The 22,250-nt window shown below is 44.0% G+C and overlaps 1 protein-coding gene across 6 annotated transcripts in view; it reads left to right on the plus strand.

Annotated features, from left to right (window-relative positions):
• The window catches only part of RPTOR (regulatory associated protein of MTOR complex 1), a 458,205-nt gene that overhangs the window by 281,898 nt on the left and 154,057 nt on the right, over window positions 1-22,250 (plus strand). For all 6 annotated transcript variants that reach the window (XM_048488432.1, XM_048488434.1, XM_048488435.1 and 3 more), the window contains exon 10: window positions 7,228-7,303. In XM_048488432.1, the coding sequence (XP_048344389.1) occupies window positions 7,228-7,303 (76 nt within the window). The remainder of the gene's footprint in view (window positions 1-7,227; window positions 7,304-22,250) is intronic.

Raw genomic sequence — 22,250 nt, forward strand, 5'->3', positions numbered from 1 at the left:
AACCTGCAGACAAGTTTTATTCATTGCACCCTTTGGGACTCTGGCATGGCAGTTTGGAGTTGGGACACAGGGGAAAGCCTAGTCTCTGGAACTGAATTTTTGCAGAGTTAGTGCAAGGGGTATATCCAAATCGAAATGAGCGCTAAGCAGTGCCGTTATGATCGTTACGTATTTTCTCAATCAGCAGATACTGTTAGCACAACTACTGTTGTGGCTGGGGATTGAGTGTGAATTTTTTTATATTAAAAAAGGGGCATTTTTGCTTGAAAGGGTTAGGAGCTACTGCCTCAGACTACACTTCCCTTCCTAAGTGTGTGTGGAGTGCCTGGACTCTTTAGCCCAGGAAAGATGGTCTGATGGGGTTTGATTTTGGCAGACAATAATGAAGACAACATTGAGTTTCAAGGAGAATGCTCCAGAAACCAACTTTTCTCTATTGTCCTAACACCAAATGAACAGCGGGACCAATGGGTGGACAAATCAGCTAGTGCTGGCAATAGTTGCTTCAGTTTCAGATGCATACATCTTTGGGTAGGAACTTTGAGGAGCCAATTGCCTACAATTCTTTGTCTACATCAGGGGTCTGCAACCTGCAGCTCTCCAGATGTTCATGGACTACAATTCCCAGCAGCCCCTACCAGCATGGCCCTGGTCTACATCTACAGAGTAGGCATTTTCTGGGGAGGGGGAAAACCCTGAACCAGATCTCTGCAGTTTAAACGTTTAAATATCAATGTCAGGATGCTAAACTGAAGTAGGATATAGACATGAATGTAATAATTTACTTTATCTCTTGTCACACCTTAGGATAAATATCTCCCGCAACTGTTCTCTGTAACCATTACGCCTGCATTCTGGGCATTTATTGAGCATGTGGGAGTCATTTATTGCTTTTTCTTTGAAGCTGTTTTGATTATCCCCTGATTACCTCTTAATTATATAGGCAGCCTATTGAGAAGTGGAAGGTCATTACTGAAGGAGTCATGGGGACAAGGGAAAGAGGGAGCAATTGAAATAAACAATATGTGGAGTATCAGAGAAGAAACTGAGAGATTTGTTCTTCTATCCTTTATTCCGTGTGTAGTTTTTTGCAATCCGCAGTCAGCTAGCAGCTGAGCCAAAAGGTTGAACCCTGCTTTTGCAGCAGCTAATCCCTTGGGTGGAAGACAACTCAATAAGATTTAAGGGAGGTACTCAGCCAAGCAGCTACCATCCAGTGTGCTGATTATCTACTATATCTCTGTGTGAAGATTCTTCGAAATTGTTCATCCTGTGAATGGTAGCATTTTTATTTCCATGAGTCATGGGGAAGTCACTTTGTGTTTAAATAATTCTTTCCCCCCGCACCTGAAGCAAAAGCCGCTTGAGAGTGAGACACGCATCAGTTGGAGAAGGACTGCCGAGAACCTTCAAGGGCCAAACTGATTCCTTCTTTCTCTCACCCCCCACCCCCTCCCTCACCCCCTCCACCCCCTCCCTCACCCTCCACCCTCAGTTTAAATAAGAGAATAGGAACTCACCAATGCCTTGCTAGGAATCTGCAGTGACTCACTTTAACCTTCACTTCACTGGAAGATATAGCAAGTACTGTTCAAAAACTCAGGCAGGGACGTAGGTGGGGGGGGGGGTTCTCGGGTTCAAACTCCTCCCATTACATGTCCAGCTTGCTTGAAACAATGCATGGAATGGAACAGCTGGAAAGTCTGTTCAGCCACTGAATCCACCCCATAAAAAAATCTATACCGACGTCACGTGTAGGTTAATGCCTGCATAGTGTTTTTTAATTGTTAAAAGTATTTGTAACCCATCTTTCTATTAAAACTTGCAAAGCAGTGTATATTTGTCAATCAGAATAAAATGATACTATATTGCAATGGAACATAACAACAACACAGCAAATCATGATCGCATTAAAAGCAGTGGAATAAAAAGAGCCAGAGCAAGAATCCAAGTGCTGGAGAATACTATGGACTTTTTCTTGGCACTGGAAGCATAGTAAAGTAGGGTATCCCACAAATTAGCACTGCCACAGAAAAAGCTATTCCCAGTTGCAACCTGCCTGATCTCTGAAGGCAGCAAAACCCAAGCTTCAGAACCAGATCTTTAAAAACAGGTAGGTTCACAAGAGAGATGGCAGTTCTTCAGTTGCCTCATTCCCAAGCCATTTAGAGCCTTATGAGTTGAAACCAGCACTTTGAATTGTACCCAGAAACAAATCGGAAGCAGTTTGTCTTAGCATTGGTTGGATATGATTTGATCAGTAAGTTCTGCTCAATAACTTTGCCTGTGTGTCTTGAACAAGTTGGAGTTTCTTGAATAATCTTAAATTATTTTAAAATAATCTAATTGGGGTGTTATCAGGGCATGGGTAGCTGTGTCAAGGCTAGCTATATTCAGAAAGAATTATAATTGGTGCACCAAAATGCATTTATGCCATGGCTATCACTTGGGGCATGCTGTATAAATCCTGGATCTCATAGCTGCAAACCCAGTATTTAAGGGTAGTAAATACAACCCTATTTGAAATATACAGAACAGGACCTCCTAGGTCAGTTGGATGACTAGTCAACTCCAGTTTGTCTAGTCTGGATTGAACTTCAGTGTATCAGCCCCATCCAATCCATTAGCAGTTTCAAAGATGTGTTTGACAGGTAGCTCCAGTGAAAAAGAAAGCTATGTGTCATTTCCATAATGTTACCATTTCATGCCAAATCTCTAGATTCTCTCTCCTGGTTTCATATAGATGTCACGGGAGGCAAAGCAGAGTCCTGTGAAACGTCAAAGCTTAGTGCCATGGAGCAGAGTCAAGGTTTCCCACCACATCAGTCTGGAAACTTAATTAGCCAAGAAGGTTTCAGTGCAAAAAGTCCTCCAGAAACCACATTGAAATAACTATAGATGATCAATATCCTCCAACAGTATTTGGAATTGAACTCCTGCCATCTGCACAAGTACCTTGCCTCTAAAAGGGAAGCTGATAACAGATAATACTTGTAGAGACCATGCCAGTCTAAGCAGGATTGCTTTAGGAATGGTCCAGTGTCTGCCACCTTGAGTATGGGGGCAGCAGCATTTATCATTTCCAGAATGTGATCAGTCTCTGTGTCTCAGCAAGCTCTGAACAGTGGTAGAACACACGTCTCCTTGCATTCTATTCACATCTTCAGGCTGCAGGAACTGAAATGCATCCAGGAAAATGTGACAAGAGAGGTCCCTCAAAGGATCCAGTAATTGTACTGCATCTAAGTCCAATTGGCCCAGAGAGCAGAACAGATGCAAGTGATTTCATCAACAAATTGCTTAGCAAATAAATCACACTAGTCTTCCAAGGATTCATTCTGATGCCGACGTTGGGAACTCACACACTGAAAGCAGAGCCTGCATCACTTGGAAAAGCTCTTCTAGATAGTATTGCATGCTGGCATAACACGGGGGGGTGGGGGGTGGGTGCCACCATCATTGCCACAGAATGGGGTTAAAAATTAATTCCTGTGTTGTGTCAGACGCAGCTCAATCTTTTTTCCATTGCGCTCTAACCATAGTCACTGCTCTTTCATTGTCACCAACTTAGTAGTTTGTCAGTCAACTTAAATATAGATTTGGAAAAGAAACTTAGGAGATCATCATGTCTGCAATCTGGGCTGTTTCCATATTCTACAAATAAATCAGGGTTTTTGTCAGAGTTTCAACAGGAAACCCCAGAAGGGTCTCAGGAAGCTATTCAAATCATTCTGCAGATCTCAGTTGCACCATACTGTTTACTGACATTGCAGTGGTCAAGGGATCCTATAAGTCTCACACTCTCTAAAAATGGTCTGTCCATAGCAAGTGAGAGGTTGAAAATTTCCTACATGCACATACAAGCCCCGTATTTTGTGTACAAAACCTAAAGCATGATCTGACACAGAACCTGAGAAGGCCATATATTTGTCATGAGGTCCATGAATTTTGAACAGCCCCTAACAAGAAGGCATTAGCATTGGGGTATTGAATTCTTTAATGCAATGTGTGCATTTAACTATATTAAAGAAACTGTCAGTATATGTTGTGAGAGATACACTTGACAGAATTCATACTCTGTGCCTCAAACCTAACACTAGGTGCAAATGCTTGAAATTTGAACTGCCCCAGACAGAAAGTTTTGCTTTCTGTTCAAATTGTACATTTTTATTATGCAATAATTGTTTCATTTTTACTGGAGCAAAGATCCAAAAGGCCATGTGTTTCCATTCCATATGTATAGTCAAATATTTCTTAAAAGTTTATCTCTAAGAAAGTGCACCCATAAAAATAACAAACTGCTCTTTAACCTTTCTCCTAAGGTGCCGCAGGATGACTCTCCCTATTTCTTGATGAGAAATTGTGGTAGTGGCTCTCATCAGCTGCAGTAGCATGGGCATTACTGCACTGCAGCTGAAACCATATCATTATGGTGGAACCATGTGGTCATCAGACTCCCAGTCAGCCTGAGGTTTCTGAGCCTCAAGAGTTCTGCTGACATGGCAGGGAACTTCTGTGAATCAAGCCTTTGATCTGTAATCTTTGATGACTGCTTAGAAACCCGAAAGAAATATTCTCAATCAGTTTTCATTGCAGCTTTTATTGATTTAACTTTAAATTGAAGTGAGCAGACTGAAACTTGTCCAAATGCTTGGTTTTACACTAAAATGATCTTTACAGTTATTTTGCCATTTGTTTCATCAGATCAGTAGTCCTGAACAGTTTTACTTAACTTTACTCGGGGCTATGTAGAAGGCTTCCAAAAATGTGAATAATCAGACATGAACAAAAGTTCAGTGTTGGTTCTGGTGGGTTTTCTGGGCTGTGTGGCCGTGGTCTGGTGGATCTTGTTCCTAACCTTTCACCTGCATCTGTGGCTGGCATCTTCAGAGGTGTATCACAGAGGGAAGTCTGTTACACAGTGTGTCCAGTGAAAAGGGAATGATTAGTGGGGTATACCTTGTCCATGTCCCAGGGTGGGGAACCAATCAGTAAGTATTTGGGAGGAACTTGCTATGCAAAGATGTGGTTGATAGTATTGTATGGGGTTCAAAGTTCAATGTATTTTTCCGGTATATTGCACAGTTTGAAGCAAAGGGGTTGCGATGGCAAGGTGTTTTTATATATCCGAGGTTTAAAGAATAGGACACGCTAATAGTATTTATAATCTTTTTAGATTGCTTTTCTTATTCTCTCCCTCCACCCAACCCTGGGGGATGTTTCCACCTGCATCTTTGGCCGCATGGGCTGGGCAATATAGGGTGCTGTCAGGGTAACATGCTGCCTCTATGTGCAGCACGTTGAAAAATGTTTTATTAACTGATCTGAATCTTGATTAGAAGATTTTTCCTCCCCTAGTAAAATGAAAACCAGCCTTCTCCAGAATGAGCTTGTCACCTTTCAGTATATGCATTAGAATTATGGATAATATAAGACTTGGAATGTAGTCTCTGTAGAGGATATTAAGACAGCAGTGAGAATATAATGAGCACAGAAAGGTTAACTTTCACAAGTGGCCATTAAGCTTAAAGCTAGAGTGAGCACAAGAAAATGAAGTAAATAAATAAAATTGTCTCCCAGCTTAAGCAGATAGTACATTTTTCATGAAGCTTTTGTGTTGACTAAATTTTATAAAGAGTGAGCATCAATGGCACAGTTTAAAATACAAAGAATCAGCTACTGTCTTTTCTGCAGGAATAGTATGTTTAATGGTTATGTTTGCTTTTTGCCTAGAAATTGGTTATCTAACAGGGCGGCATTTGTAGATGTTGGCTGCAATAATGAACAGAGTGTGGGAGAGCTTATGCCTTTGATTTTCTGGGGACTTAAGTGCACCTAGATTTGTGCTGAGTTGTGACCATGGGATATAGTGCTAAGCTATATACTTATCTATAAGATGTAATATGTATTCAAAACTGATAGTCATGTTACTCTGTAGTAACCCAAACAATAGAGAAACACAAGGCACATCAGAGACTAGCAGATGATATGCCATAAAAGCTTATGTTGTAATAAATCTAGTAGTCTTTGCCAGAAAAGCCATCTTGATTTCACTTGTGTATAACTTTGTATACATTGATTATGGCTGTCCCTGCTTTCAGAGTGTTTTTTAGAACTTTTGAAGCTTATGTTGTCATGAAGATGTTTACTCTGAATATATTGATATGGATCCCACCATTTTGTTTCACTGGGACCTGCTCATTCCTCCATTGCAAGGCTCCTTTTGCCAGTAGAGAATCTTATATCAGAAGAAGGGACCTTACACCAGAGGAATGCTCAGGTGCTAACAGAATGAAATGGTAAGAAGCAACTGGCTGTTTGTAGAGCGTTTTCAGCCTGTTATAGGGCTGGAATTAGAAACTTTGAGCTGCTGTTCATAGTAGCCTCACAATTCCTAGTACGCTTAGACAGGGTAGGAATAGTTTCCTACATTTGAGAAAATTTCAGTATCATTTAATTTTCCACGTATATTTTCCCAATTTACTTGTCCTTAGAATAATCCCAAAACAGAGGCCCCTTCCACACATGCAGAATAATGCACTTCCAGTCCACTTTCAATGCACTATGCAGCTGTGAAAAATAGCAAAATCCACTTTCAAATAATTGTGAAAGTGGATTGAAAGTGCATTATTCTGCATGTGTGGAAGGGGTCAGAGAGAATGATCTGTTGAAAGTCATTCAGTATATTTAATGGCTAAATACAGTTTTGAACTTGGATCTCCTATTCCAGCATTTGGTCCCTTGTATCATACTACTTGTGGCTGGAATCCCAGACAATATTTGTGCATGAGGAGATACACTACCACTTATTGGTGTTTTAAGAGTATTTAGGACATGGTGGCAGCACTGGTGGATTTTCACTATTCTCTTTATATTGCTTGTTCATCTGTGCCCTTAGTTTACAATGATAAGCATCATCTGGCAACTATTCGGAGGAGGATCACTGGGACAGGAGTAGAAGATGCTCCTGACATGGCATATGGATAAGCAGGATTTCAACAGTGTGTCTATATTGTTGAATAATATTTGTTCTGATAATATTGCTAGGAACATGATATACTTCAATGCTAAAGCAAAGTTTATTGCAGTCCTTCTATATGAATTGCATAAAGCAATATGCTATAGCAGTTCAAGTTCTAATCTTGTAACTCGATAACTTGGATACATGTTTGCACAACTATATGTATTAGATTTCTAATTCTGATCTGTGTTGTTATCTGTCCCCAGGCAAGCTTGGGACCTTGCTGTGGATATTTGTCTATCTCAGTTGCCGACCATTATAGAGGAAGGAACTGCTTTCAGGGTAAGTTACTTCGTTTGAAACATATCTGCAGGGGTCAGTTAGTATCCGCATCTCTGCAAACTTCATTTTCACATTCATTTTTGTCTATTTATACCAAAAGATATAATCCAACGAAATGTCAATTTCTGATGCAGCACAAGCAGGATCTCTTTCTGGCTTCCCCCCAATCTCCCCCCCCCCACCCCACTCTGCTTCTGCTCTCCCCAATGATTGGGAGGGCATTTTAAAAACTTTATTTCTGACAAACTTCTATTTTAAAAGCAAACCTCTCTCTTGAAGCAGCAGCAGCGAGAGAGGGATGGTGAGTGTCTGTGTATGTGTAGGGGAAGGGGAGGGGAGGGAAAAGAACATCAGCAAGATCCGTGCCTTTAAGACTGTTGATGGGCAGAGTTAAGAGAAACAGTAAAAGAAGAAACCAGTTGAGACTTGAGCAAACAGCTGCAGGGTAGGCACTGGGCTGCCTCCTTGTGTGTAAACAGAGAAACACGAGCGGAGCCCTCTGCAAGCCCCCTGCGCAGAGAAGAGTCCTGCAGTAAGCATTCTCTGAGTAATTGGCCCTTGTGTCCACCATATGGAATTACAATCAAATGTGTACTAAGAGTTCTGACCTTCATTCTGTCTTTAATGTGGATTGCTGTGCATGTACAGCAGAATCTTAAGCCTTCCACCACCCATGCAGCATAACAACCCGGAGTGCTGCTTTTTGACCACTTGGATGAACTTTCATGTTCTGATGGGTTACACATAAGGATGTCATAACATGAATTGTCAGTAAATGTGCAGAAATGTAGGTGCTTCATCCTCCCACCTTGGTCAGGGACTGATCATACAATGGGAAAAATATTTCAGCACTTTGGACAGATCACAGAGACTCCATATACTTCCCCTTGACTTCAAACAGAGGGTCTTAAGGAGTAGTTGCCTGGATTGGGGGGGGGGGGGTTGTGCTCCAGTGATCTTTCTGACAGTTTTTAGTTTGTGTGTAGCCTCCATCAGTGAATGGGGCCGGGGTATCAAAAGGCTTTTGGTAAGGATGATGACTACTCATGAACTCTGATTCAGAAGATGGTTGGCTGTTGGGTTTGCGCTTGCCATCAGGGCATGAGCCTGGTACCTTTTCAGCCTCTGCTTCTGCTCCTGACCTTTTCATCTCTTTCTGTGTCTAGGTTGCTGCATACCTTTTGGGTAATATAGAGATTATTCTAATTTATACCATCTTCTTTTTTTGATTCTTATGAATGAGAATACTAAATTACTGGGTTAACTGTTGATTACTCTTCCAGAAGTAGATGTTAACATGTATTATGTAATATGTAATATGTAATATGAATTTCATCATAAGAGATCATATATCCCCAGCACATTGTTTGTTTCTCTCATTATGATATCTCAGTACCTGTAAATCTAAATACCACATATACATCTTTTGGATGAAGATAGTGTATTCAAACCTAAATTTAGACTGAAGAACTCACTGTTCATAGTAGTGGCCTTCTGTGCAGACCCACATTGGGGTGTGTGTGTCTGTGCGTGCACAGGTTAGCTGTGGAAGGGTCTGATTAGCTTCTATGAAGAACGCTCCCGAGCATTCTCTTTCCCTCCCCTCAGGTAGGAGGGGAGAATTCTTCCTGCCTGAATACTCACATGATCTAGGAGGTGGAGAAAACACTCCTCTCAGTTCCCTTTTCGCTGCCATGTGTGGAGAACATATTTGATTGACTTCTGGTGTTGTTATCTCAGTTGAGGTGAAAATATGGAGAGCGTAGTTCTTTTAAAGAAATGTACTAAACGTGGGTCTAAAATGGCAAAGAACGATGCCCACAAGGAGTGTTTACTCTGTTTAGATAGAGAACATGTCTCCTCTACTTGTAAGGCTTGTGCTCTCCTGGCTCTGTGAGCGAGGAACATCCAGGCCTCCCACCTGAAGGTGGCCTTGTACAAACAATTTCTGGCCATGGTTGACATTTCCAAGCCCTTGTCTATGATCTCAGTCATTGTGAGCAAATCAGCACTTCCCTCAACTTCCAAGGATAGGGCTTCCTGTTTGCTAGTGGCAAAAGGCAAAGGGAAAAAATGCTCCAAGCCAGTTGAGCATAAGTCTTAGCCCACCTGTTGCTAAGACAGGCCTAGATCTCCTCAACATTCATCCTCCTCGTCTTCTTCAAAAGATCGGACCCAACGTTGTTCGGAGGTGAGCCAAATGACCTCACACTCACCAGCATCAAGTGAGTCTCAGTGTCGATGGTTGTCAATCCAGATCCTCCTCGCACCAACATGCTGCTACTGCTTCTACTCAGCAACAGTTGCTCTCATCTTTACGGAGACCCAGCTTGTCGGCATCCCACTGTAGTTGCTCCACGAATGCTGCTTTACAGGCCAGAGAGGCTCAGATAGATCCAGAGTGGCTTGCCAGCATTGCTGCTATGACTACCACTCCTGAGTTGGAACCAGCAGTGGCAGCGTCGGAGCACCCCCTCACCATGTTTCAGAGAAGGGAGTGATTTTCGTCTCGACGGAACCTGCAGCATAAGCCTTGGAGCTGCTCCTGCCTCAAACACTGGCTTGTGATCATCCTGCTCCACTGCACAGCCTCATGAACAACCTATAACGTCTCATTGTCCCCACTTGTCATTGATGGACACCAGGAAACCAGTGGATCTGAGGAATTCTTGGACTTCTTATGAACCCTTGATGTCTTCTACCACTGCAGTGGTGTCTCACTTCCAAATCCTCCAGAATTGATGTATTTTCGAAGGCTTTCACAGCCAGATTCAACTGGTTGTTGTGGGTTTTCCGGGCTGTGTAACCGTGGTCTGGTAGATCTTGTTCCTAACGTTTTACCTGCGTCTGTAGCTGGCATCTTCAGAGGTGTATCCTCTGAAGATGCCAGCCACAGATGCAGACGAAATGTTAGGAACAAGATCTACCACAGTGGTTCTCAACCTTCCTAATGCTACGACCCTTTAATATGGTTCCTCATGTTGTGGTGACCCCCAACCGGTGTCTTGGACCATCGGAAATATGTGTTTTCCAATGGTCTTAGGTGACCCCTGTGAAAGGGTCATTCGACCCCCAAAGAAGTTGCGACCCACAGTTTGAGAACCACTGATCTACCAGACCACAGCCACACAGCCTGGAAAACCCACAACAACCTCCAGAATTGCTTTTTAGGCTCTTGATCCTTTGGTAAACTCCCAACATGTGAAACTGTCAGTATCACAGTTGGTGAATCCGATCGCTATCTTGACAATTTACAAATGGGGGGCCCCTTTCAGATGGTTCCTGTTGACATCAGGATGTACACTGACGCTTCCTTGACATGCTGGATGATGTTCAGGCCCAAGACTTGTGATGATGTGCAGGCCAAAGGTTTATGGTCACCTTCTAAATCTCTGATGCACATTAACATTAAAAGAGCTTTTGTCTCTTTTTAGCCAAGGTCACCGGAAAGATATGCTTGTTCTCACAGACCATATGGCAATGAAATTTTATCTCAACAAACAAGGGGGCATGGGTTCTCTCTGCCTGTCCAATGAGGCCTGTCAGTTTTGTCTATGGGCAGTAGACCAAGGATGTCCTTCACTGCTGTGCACATTGCACGGCAAGAAACGTTCTAGTGGACTCCCTGAGCAGGGATTGGACTTTAGGCCAGGTGTTAAAATCATACTATGTCACTCAGGTTTTGCAGGATCCCCAACCCCGATCTGTTGGCTTTGCCACCCAACACAAAGTGTGCACGTTTTTGCTCAAGAGCAGGTCTGAAGGAGGGGTCTGAGGGGGATGGCTTTCAGTTCACCTGGAATGGTCTGTTCTCCATTGAGCAGGATGACATCTGGGTTATTGTCAGCTACCATTCAGGAAGGCAGGGGTTAAATAAAAACTTCCCAGGATCCTCTCTGTGCTGCGGCTCCGCCCCGTCTCCTGTGCTCCAGTTTGTTCCCTGCCTTAGGAAGAGCAGGCATGGTGGCTTTTAGAGCCACCATTTTTTCCTCTTTTCGGGACTTTATATCAACTGTTTGATTCTAAATTTCACCGGGAGTTTATTAAGCCTTCCTCTCAAGCGGCTGAGCACTCCCATTGCCACCGTACTGACCGGCAGATTGCCTAACAGCTTGAAGCGGTGAGCAATTGATACTTCGATCCCTCCTCCTCTCCTCTTCACCATGCCTCGGGGAGAAAAGCTTCTGTCCTCTGAGGAGGACAGCGAAGGCAGCCAAAGGTCCCAGGAGAATCTGGGCAGAGCAGCCAGGCCCCAGAGGAGTGAGCCTTTGCGCCAAAATGAAAAGGTGTGCAAAATGGTGGACGGCGGTACTGCCGCTCCCTGCAACAGTCCAATGCACTCTGGTGTACCGAGTCAGGACTGCTTAATGGCTCAAACAGAACAGGAGGAGGCTTCAAATCCTGAAGAGAGTGGTAAGATTTCCTTAGGGGATTTAAAGACTGAAATTTTTGCCTTCATTAAGGGCGCCTTTCAGCAGGAAAAGGCAGTAATGAGAGAGGAGATGTTAACCCTCTATAGATCACAGATGGATTTCTGTCCCCCCAGTCCCTCTCTCAGTTCCATCTCAACCTCTAAGGACTCCATTAGAGAAGGCTGCTCCCAAAAAAGCCAAAACTAATCCCTGTACCCACTGTGGACTCCTCAGATTCTGAGACCCAGGGTAAGGAAGAGGGGGAGTTACTCTCTGATCAGGAGGATTTAGAGGAGATGCAGGTCACTGAGCAATCCTCCCGCCTATTTAAGATTGAAGACTACCATTATTTGCTCTCCAAATCTGTTGCTGCCTTGCACCTTGGAGAAGCCAAAAGCAGCGAAGGGTCTTCTAAACGTAAATCCACTTCTCTGCACAAGGGTGATGGCGAATTCTTCCCACCTCACCCTGATTCCAAAAGGATTTTCCCATTCCCAGAATACTTTGAAACTCAGGTCACCAATCAATGGGACAAGCCCGCAGCCAACAATAGGTGCCCCAATTATTTGCGTAAACTGTACGATTTACCTGCCTATGCTAACAACATCTTACAAGTTCCCATTATAGATGGTCCAGTGGCAGCCTTACAGTCCTCAGGCCTGGTGTCCAAGGATGGCAGAGGCCAGATCAAGGACATGCAGGATAGAAGATCTGATCAATTCTGCAAAAGAACACACGAAGCGACGGCCATGGCCATTAGAGCATCGGCTACAGCCTCCATTGTCTCCAGAGCCTCCATAGTATGGGCAAGAAAGGTTCTGGAATTGATACCCCCTACTGAGACCAAAGCCATAGAAGGGGTGAACAGAATGCTCAAAGCAGCCAGCTTTGCGGCCGACGCCACCTTAGATGCAGTCACCTTCTCGGCCCGCCTTTGGCTCCTCTTCAGTGGCCACACGTCCGCTACTCTGGTTACGAGCATGGCAGACCGACTGGCTCTAAAACTATGGTTTCTGAATGTGCCTTCCACGGACACAAGCTTTTTGGAGAAGAACTCATCGAGTTCCTGGCTCGATCCTAAGGAGAAACCTAAACATCTCCCAAAACAGGCTCGCGGGTCTTGGACAAGCAGTTAGAAGCTATCTTCTTCAGTCCTTTTTTTCGACCCCAGCAGAGCACCAGTCAATTCTAAAAGAGACACATACTGAACCAGGGAAGACAACAATTCAAAAGGTTTTATTTCCAAGAAGGGGTCGCTCCTTGACCGGGATACCAGCAGGACAATCGACAAACCCAAGGCATGACGCTAACAACAACAATGCAGTGGGGCAGGCTTCAAAAGTTTCACCAAATCCTATGGCAAGCTTCCTCTCAATGAGACGCTTGGTCCCTGGAAATAGTCTCTTCAGGGTAATGTGCAATAGAATTCATGTCTCTACCCCTCAAGCCGCATTTATCATGTCTCCGCTGGGTCCAGGAATTCCAGAAAAAAGAGCCAGAAAAACTAGGAAGCCATCGCGACATCTACTAAATATAGAGGCGGTGGAGCCGGGTGCCACAAGAACAGAGGGGACGAGGAGTATACTCCATACTGTTCACGGTTCCCAAGAAAACTGGGGAGGGCGACTCCGATCCTAGACCTGAAGTATGTCAACAGCTTCGGTGAAGGCTGAAACATTTCAGAATGGAAACTCTGAAGCAGACTCGCTTCAACCAGGCTTAATTCCCTCACCTCCATAGGATTTGTCAGAGGCATATCTCCACATCCCCATCTTCGGTAGAGCCACTCGCGAGATTCCTGAGGTTTGGAGTGGGGGGAAAGTACACTTCCAATTCAGAGCACTTCCATTTGGACTATGCACTGCCCCCCCAGTTTTTTTTCTCAAAGCCTCCTCTCATCAACCTGATCGTGACTTCTCAGGGAAAGAGGCACTTCAGGATTCACCCTTACCTCGACGAGATATCCTGATTCGCTCCTCGACTACTCACCCAAGCAGAACAACACACTCAGGAAACCATCCATCCGGCGACCTTAGAAATCCATGGTTTTCTTTGTCAATCGGGCCAAGAGTTCCTTAAATCCTCACGGAGTCTGGAAACACCTGGGTTCTCATCATAGACACCTCCACCTGCAAGATCTCCTGCATACCTGTCCCTCCAAAGAAACAACTGGATTATGGAAAGCCAAAATCAAATCCAAGTTCTGCAACAAAACACAAATGCTCGCTGCTTTCTCTAGCAAGCTTTTCTATGGGCCTGCATGGTGGCATTATCAGAGGCAATTCAGTGGGGAAGGTTCAGATCCAGACCACTACAGAGGTTCCTTCTCGCCTCTTCCAGGATCTCATCGCCACACAAAAAAAAGCCATACAGAGAAGTAGTGATCCCAAAGACCAGTCAAGGTCAGCTTCTACTATGGTGGATACGAAACCATCCAACCTAAATCTTGGGACGTGTGTTTTGGATTGCAACCACTCAAACAGGTATTTCCTCAGACGCAAGCCTTCTAGGCTGGGGAGCTACTTCTAGAGGGAATTCCCATTCAAGGGACTTGGTCAGCTTCCAGGAATCAGCACTTCAAATCAATGTGCTGGAACTTAAGAGCCATCTTGGTTGGGCTTTGAGCCACTTTCAACACCTCCTGAGGGGGGGTCACATCGTGCATGATCACAGACAGACAACACAACGCCAAGTCTTTACCTGAACAGATCGGGGGTCCAGATCTGCAGAGCTAGCAGAAGGAAGCCTCTCCTGATCTTTCAGTGGGCAGAGACTCATGTGGCTTCCATTAAATCCTAACATATTCAGGGGAATCTAAATGTTCAAGCAGATTGGCTGGAGCAGACAGAGCATCCATCCAGGGGAGTGGAGGACTAAAGAAGGAAATTTTCCTGATGATAGCTCTCATGTCCTGGGAGTCTCCAATCTTGGACCCTCTTCTCGGCTTCCAATCTGAACAAACAGCTCCCCCCCCAGATTCATGTCTCTGATTCCATCACTCCGGAAGCTGTGAGAATACGGATGCCTTTATCCTCCAGTTGGCCTCAAGGAATCCTGTACGCCTTCCCTCCCCATGATCCCCTGTAGGACTCCTAAAGATCAGGGAAGAGAGGGCAGATGTCATATTGGTAGCACTGCGTGGTGGCCCAGGACGCACCTTGGTTCACCTTCAACAACATATTAACAGATGTCGGGCACACAAACCCTTGAGACTCCTCTGCACAGGGACCTCTCCTGCAACAGGGACCCATTTTTCCACCCGGAACCAGAACGCTCCCCAACTTGACCTCCAGCCTTGGGAGATTGAAAGTGCCACAGCCAGAGGCTCAGGATACTCCAAAGCCAGCCCCATCGACACCATAATGGCCTTCCAGGAAATCTTCCACCAAAAGAATTTCACAAACACTACCTGGAAGGCTTTTGTGGTTAGGTGGTGCTGGAGGAAGAGAGTGACTCCTACAGAACCTAGGATCAGGACATTTTAAGTTTTCTACAGGATTCGGCATGGAATCAGGCCTTTAGAGCTAATATCATTACTTCACGTGAGGCAAATGGCAGCCCTCACGCCTGTATTACCCAGACTGGAGGGGCATACTCCCACTTCACACCCACACATAGTTAGATTCCTTAGGGTGCTACACTGAAAGATAAAACCAGTCAACCATCATTTTCCCACATGGAGATCGTGCATATAGTATTGCAAGCCCTGACCAAGAAACCATTTGAGCCCATCATGGAGATTTTCCTTAAGCACCTTCTCAAGATGAAGGCTGTTTTCTTGGTAGCCATCACTTCCAGCTAGAAGAGTTTCAGAGCTAGCTGCCCTCTTTCCCATGAAACCCCCCATTGTAAGTGTCTCTTCTATAAGGACAAGGTGGTGCTAACCGTGATTGACCCTTACCTTCATTCCAAAGGTCAACTCCACCTTCTTCATAGGAAATAACAGGAAATTCTTCCTAAACCCACCTTTTTTGTCCTCAAACCCCAAACACCCTCTAAGGAGGTGTATTGGCACACATTAGATGTGAGGCGTAACCTTAAAAGCCTTCTTAATCAGAACTCTTCCAGGAATTCAGGAGATCAGATTCCATGTTCATATCCACTTCCAACTGGCACAACAGAGGTCAGGAAATTATCAGCCCCTTCCATCAGTAAGTGCTTTCTGAGGGAATGCATCAGCCAGGCTTACAAGGAACAAAAGCTGCTCGGGTTCCAGTAGGGGATCACTGCACACTCCTCGTCCGCAATTCTTCCACCAACGCGCCCTTTAACAATAACGCATCAGTGGAGGAAATATGCAGAGCAGCAACCTGGTCCTCTCCTTCTTATCCACCTTTTGTTAGGCCATGCTATAGGCTGAACGCTTTCAGCTACTGCTCGATGCTGATTATGGACTTTGTAGAGTCCTGGCAGCGTGTCATTGGAGAGGATTTCTGACCCCAATTCCTGTAAATCTATCTGATACTGCTAGGGGAGTTCTACCCAGATAACATATCCTGCTCCTAGTCAATGGAGAAATAACATTGGTCTTACCTGTGAAGGAGACTTCTCCATTGAGCAATGGATGACATTTGCCCTCCCACTGGTCATCATCCTGCTCCAAGATTAGTTAGTTGTTATACAGTTAATAATTGGTTTCTGTTTTGATTAATGACCCAGGAGGTTTCCTCCCATCTTAGGCTTATTAGTTCAGAGCCCCTTGTTATTTAGACTCCATAAGGCCTTTGTTAATGACTTCCATGGTTTTTTCTTATTTGCACATTGGAAGCGAGTTGGAACATTATAAGGTCAAGTTTTTGCAGAGAATCTTTTGAGAGGCGGAATACTGCTTTGTGGAGAAGCCAGAACTGGAGCACAGGAGACGGGGCGGAGCCGCAGCACAGAGAGGATCCTGGGAAGTTTTTATTTAACCCCTGCCTTCCTGAATGGTAGCTGACAATAACCCAGATGTCATCCATTGCTCAATGGAGAAGTCTCCTTCACAGGTAAGACCAATGTTATTTCTTCTACATCTTTTCCCCCCTCCCTCTTTTAACCAGGTCCATTAAAAATGCACGCAGAGGGGACCAGGTGCATTGTTGTCACCCCTTTTTATCTTAGACAGGCATGGTTTCCAACATTATAGAGATTGGCTAGGGCTCAGGTGGATGACCTTCTCCTCCACCAGAAGGCATTGGGGCCCGATACACATTCCCTTCGGTTGGCAGCCTGGCTGATCCAGTGACAACAGCCTGGTCTTCCAGGGTTAAGGGTGTTCTTGTGGCTTCCAGGAAATGTTCCACAAGGTGGCTGTTCGAGGCCAAATGGAGGCAATTTGTTGCCTGAGATCTGCCACTACATATTGATCCTGTTATTTGTTTTTTACTTTGTGTATTTGACTATCCGTTAACATTAATGGATTCCAGATTGTCAAATTCATTTCTTAGGGTGCATTTAGCAGCTGTTTCAGTCTTCCATGTTGTCATTGGTTCTTCCTCCTTATTCTCTAGCCCTTTTTGTGCAATGTTCTTCAGTGCTGAATAATTTATATCCCCTCTGAAGGCTCCTACCCCTCAATGGAGTTTGTTGCAAGTTTTGACCGAGTTAATGGGAACACCTTTTGAATCCATTTCTACTTGTGGAGTGTCTCTGCTCTCATATAAAATGGCATTGTTGGTACAGTTTGGAGACAAGCTAAGCAACTTTGGCCACAGAGAGAGCTGAGCTCTAGCTGATACACATACTTTTGGATCCCCCTATATATTTGATAAAATGTAGAATATCTCATAATTGAACTGAATACATGGTTCTTTTTACTGCTAAGGGTAGAAGATTTGCATATTCTCATTCTGGAAATTAATTGCCTTCGCAAGTTGCAGAGACAATGCTAGGTATGCATACAAACACATATAGTCATGACATATTCATATTACCAATAAAGGAGTGTGGAATGCTTAATTTAATTTGCACTGATTTTAAGAACAGAATTAAAAAGGTGTTATTTGCTCTTTCGACTGAAACCCCCTTCCAAGAATATTCTGTTTTGGATCTCTTGATTCCCTTTACAACATGTTTAGCTGAGAGGCTGGGCCAGCTCTGTTTCTGATATTCAGAAACATCCTCCATAATGTGTTTGTACAGAACCGGAACTGTGTTCACCACTATTTCTAATTCTGATCAGAACATAAGAACAAGCCAGCTGGATCAGACCAGAGTCCATCTAGTCCAGCTCTCTGCTACTCGCAGTGGCCCACCAGGTGCCTTTGGGAGCTCGCATGCAGGATGTGAAAGCAATGGCCTTCTGCAGCTGTTGCTCCCGAGCACCTGGACTGTTAAGGCATTTGCAATCTCAGATCAAAGAGGATCAAGATTGGTAGTCATAAATCGACTTCTCCTCCATAAATCTATCCAAGCCCCTTTTAAAGCTACCCAGGTTAGTGGCCCTCTCCACCTCCTGTGGCAGCATATTCCAAACACCAATCACACGTTGTGTGAAGAAATGTTTCCTTTTATTAGTCCTAATTCTTCCCCCCAGCATTTTCAATGTATGTCCCCTGGTTCTAGTATTGTGAGAAAGAGAGAAAAATTTCTCTCTGTCAACATTTTCTACCCCATGCATAATTTTATAGACTTCAATCATATCCCCCCTCAGGACGCTTCCTCTCCAAACTAAAGAGTCCCAAACGCTGCAGCCCTCTCCCTCATAAGGAAGGTGCTGCTCCAATCCTTCTATCATCCCTCGCCATAACCCTTTCTCTCGCAATTTTTTTCTATCTCTCTTTTGATATCATCCTTTTTGAGATGTGGTGACCAGAACTGAACACAGTACTCCAAGTGTGGTCGCACCACTACTTTATATAAGGGCATGAGAATCTTTGCAGTTTTATTATCAATTCCTTTCCTAATTATCCCCAGCATAGAGTTTGCCTTTTTCACAGCTGCCATGCATTGGAGTTGGACATTCCCATGGAACTACTCAACTAAGACGCCTCAAATCCCTTTCCTGGTCTGTGACTGATAGCACTGGACCCTTTTGTAGCGCAGGTATGTGAAGTTTGGATTTTTTGCCCCTATGTGCATCACTTTGCATTTTGCTACATTGAACTGCATTTGCCATTTCTTAGCCCACTCACCTAATTTATCAAGGTCCGCTTTGGAGCTCTTTTCAAGAATCCTTTGTGATTCTCCTCTCCACCCTACATAATTTGGTAATCTGCAAACTTGGCCACCACGCTACCCACCCCGACTTCCAGGTCATTTATGAATAAGTTAAAGAGCACTGGTCCCAAAACAAATCCTTGGGGACAATTCTCTACATCTCACACCTCTCCATTGTGAACACAATTCTCCCCATTTACGACTCCACTCTTTGCTTCCTGTTTCTCAACCAGTTTTTAATCCATAGGAGGACTTCTCCTTTTATTCCTTGATTGCTGAGTTTTCTCAATAGTCTCTGGTGAGGAACTTTGTCAAAAGCCTTTTGGAAATCCAAGTAGACAATGTCCACTGGTTCCCCCTTATCCACATGCCTGTTTACACCCTCAAAGAGTTCTAGTAAGTTTGTAAGATACAGGATTTGTTTCTGACAAAAGTTTCATGCTGGACTCTTTCTCAGCAGGTCTTGCTTTTCTACATGTTTTATAATTTTATCTTTAATGATAGATTCTACTAATTTACCAGGAACAGATGTCAAACTGACTGGCCTGTAATTTCCCAGGTCCCCCCTACATCCTTTCTTAAAGATTGGTGTGACATTGGCCATCTTCCAGTCTTCAGGGATGGAGGTTGATTTCAGGGATAAGTTGCATATTAAAGTGAGAAGATCAGCAATTTCATGCTTGAGCTCCTTAAGAACTCTTGGGTGAATGCAATCTGGGCCAGAAGAGCATCTTGGAAGCTTGGGTGCTTCCCATTGGCTTCTCTGGGGGGTTGAACTAAAACTTCCACTTCCTGTCCCCTTTCTGAGAACACAATAGCTCAGTTTTATTCCTGCCTCACCAGGGAGAGCAGCCAAGATGATCATCCTCTGTCTGTTTCTGTCTCTACCTTCCCTCCTTTTCTTCTGTGCATTTATTTTTCTAATTATCTCTCTGCTTTCACAGCTAGAGCCTAATTAACAACTCTTTTTTCTTGTGTTTGTTCTTTTGGAATCTCTTAGCCTTCTCCGTGCCTCCTCCCACCTTCCCACTCTGATGGAGGACTTCGCAGAGCAGAGGAGATTAGGTGGTGATGATTTTCTGTCAGATGAGGATGCAGACTAGGGTTTGCTATCCTTGTTGCAACTGGGAGCCTGCTATCTTAGAGCAGCTCATTAGTCATCAGAGGAAAAGGAAAAATAGCTCTGGGGCCCGAGGCACAAAAATAAAAGTGCATGCAGGAAGAAAAAGGCATGAAAAGGACCTCCATGGAGAAAATGGGCTTGATGGCTGCCAGTTTGGTACTGAGCAGCATTGATGACAGGCCTTATTCCCAGGAAATAGGTTACTTGGCTCAGACCTTGGAATTGGAAGCCTCCAGGGAAGTACTCCCCTTCTGTTGAGGTGGTGGGAAGGCAGCCATCTTGCTCAGCAGGTATGTCAGAGATAGTTATGACCTACAGCACCTGCAGATTCCCTTGCCTCCAGCTTTCTTTAGGGGATTTCATCACTCCCTCTCTTGGTCCCCTTCCCATTGATCACCCTGAATTCAAGGAGAGACAAGACACACAATACAGTCGCTAATGCAGCCAGGAATGCCTCCTCCTCAGGTGCCTATCTGAACACTTCATGGGCAATATGACCTGCTGTCCTCTTTCAGACAATGAAAAGGAGAGTGAATTTTCTTCTGCGGAGGAGCCAGCTACAGTTGATATCCCTAGATTGCAGGAGAACTCCTCTCCAGGATGTTCATGGACTACATTTCATCAGTCTCCTTCCAGCATGGCCAATTTGCCATGCTGGAAGGGGCTGATGGGAATTGTAGTCCATAACATCTGGAGTGCCAAAGGTTCGCCACCACTGCCCTAGGCTATTGAGTGGACACATTTACCAGTCCCTCTTAGCTAAGTATTATGGCACTGGACATCTCTGAGGATCCCTGTGTCAGTGATGAGCTTAAAGAGGGCAGATTAAGTCCAGAAGTGACTGAAATTATCATGGCCTCCAGGCTTTCTACTTGATGTATATATAATGCTCTATGGAAGGCATTTGCAATATGGCGTATGTTTCTTCCTGTCCTACTTATTATTTATACTGAGTCACAAGTTCTGGGCCGTGGGACATGAAATGGAAGTTTTAGTCCTGCATTCCTGAGCAGCCATTCGGAACACCCTTCCAAAATGCCCTTCTTACCTCATAGCAGAAGGAACCCTCACTTTTCCCTTTCTGCACGGTTGGGGCAGATTTGTGTTTAAAGATAAAAATCTGCCCACATTGTGTTTTCTTTGGCTCTCAGTCCAGTGTATTTTTGTGTAATGATACACCTAACAATTGATAAATTAACCACAGTATACTTTGTGGCTGATTTAACAAATGATAAATTTTATTCCTGGTTAATGTCAAGTTGCCGCTACATCCATCTATCCACATTAAGCAAAACATTATTCTAAGTCAAGGTCTTGCTGTGAATACTCCTTTCTTGTGGTGGCTTCCTGCCATTTATTTTGACTGTGCCATGCTTCAGTGCTGCGAATGATTTGTATGTAGTAGTTTGCAAATTACAGTATACAAATCATTCCTAGAAACATACTTTGTTAACTAGCATGGTTGAGTGGTTAGAGTGTCAGACCCAGATCTGAGCCCCCACTCTACCATAAAGATGCTGAGTATTTGTTTGTTTGTTTATTCCCTACCCTTCTCCCTTAAGGGGACCCAAAATGGCTTATATCATTCTCCTCTTCACTTTATCCTCACATCAAGCTTGTAAAATATATAAAGCTGCAAGGTTCCATGGCAGAGCGCAGATTCAAATCTCAGTCTTCAGATCCTAGCCTGCCACTCTGACCAGTCTTTCTTTCTCTATCTAACCTACTTCATGGGGTTGTCCTGTGAGGATAAAATGGAGAAGGGCGAAACCAATGTTGTTAGCCACTTTGGGTCCCCATTGGAGAGAAAAGTGGAACATGAATATCTAAAACAAAATAAATTGCATGTATCAAAATGTATTTCCACATTTAAATCAGCAGATCCAGTTTTTTAAAAATTATAAGCTTCCACTTCCATGTATGGTTTGATGCTGTGGCCTGGATTTTTGTACGCAGAATTCTGATACTCATCTGACCAATGATTTGTAAACTAGTGGGTTTTTTTAATCAATTACTTTAATTATTTTTCCAATTGAAAAGTTACATCTTTTCACCCTTTCCACTGATACTCAAAGTGATTGCCAAATCATCCTGATTTCGTTGTCTGACCCAGGAGGTCCTTGTTTGGCTCCTCTGGAACTTATCCAAGAGAAGACATATACATTTTCCCCCAAAAGTCAAATCTCCTGAGCATCAGGCTGGTTCTCCATCATGGTATTGCTTTCATTCACCTCACACATGGCTCCTCACTCCCTGACAGGTTGGCCAGATGAGG

This window comes from Sphaerodactylus townsendi, linkage group LG03, assembly GCF_021028975.2.
Source record: "Sphaerodactylus townsendi isolate TG3544 linkage group LG03, MPM_Stown_v2.3, whole genome shotgun sequence".
NCBI lineage: Eukaryota > Metazoa > Chordata > Lepidosauria > Squamata > Sphaerodactylidae > Sphaerodactylus > Sphaerodactylus townsendi.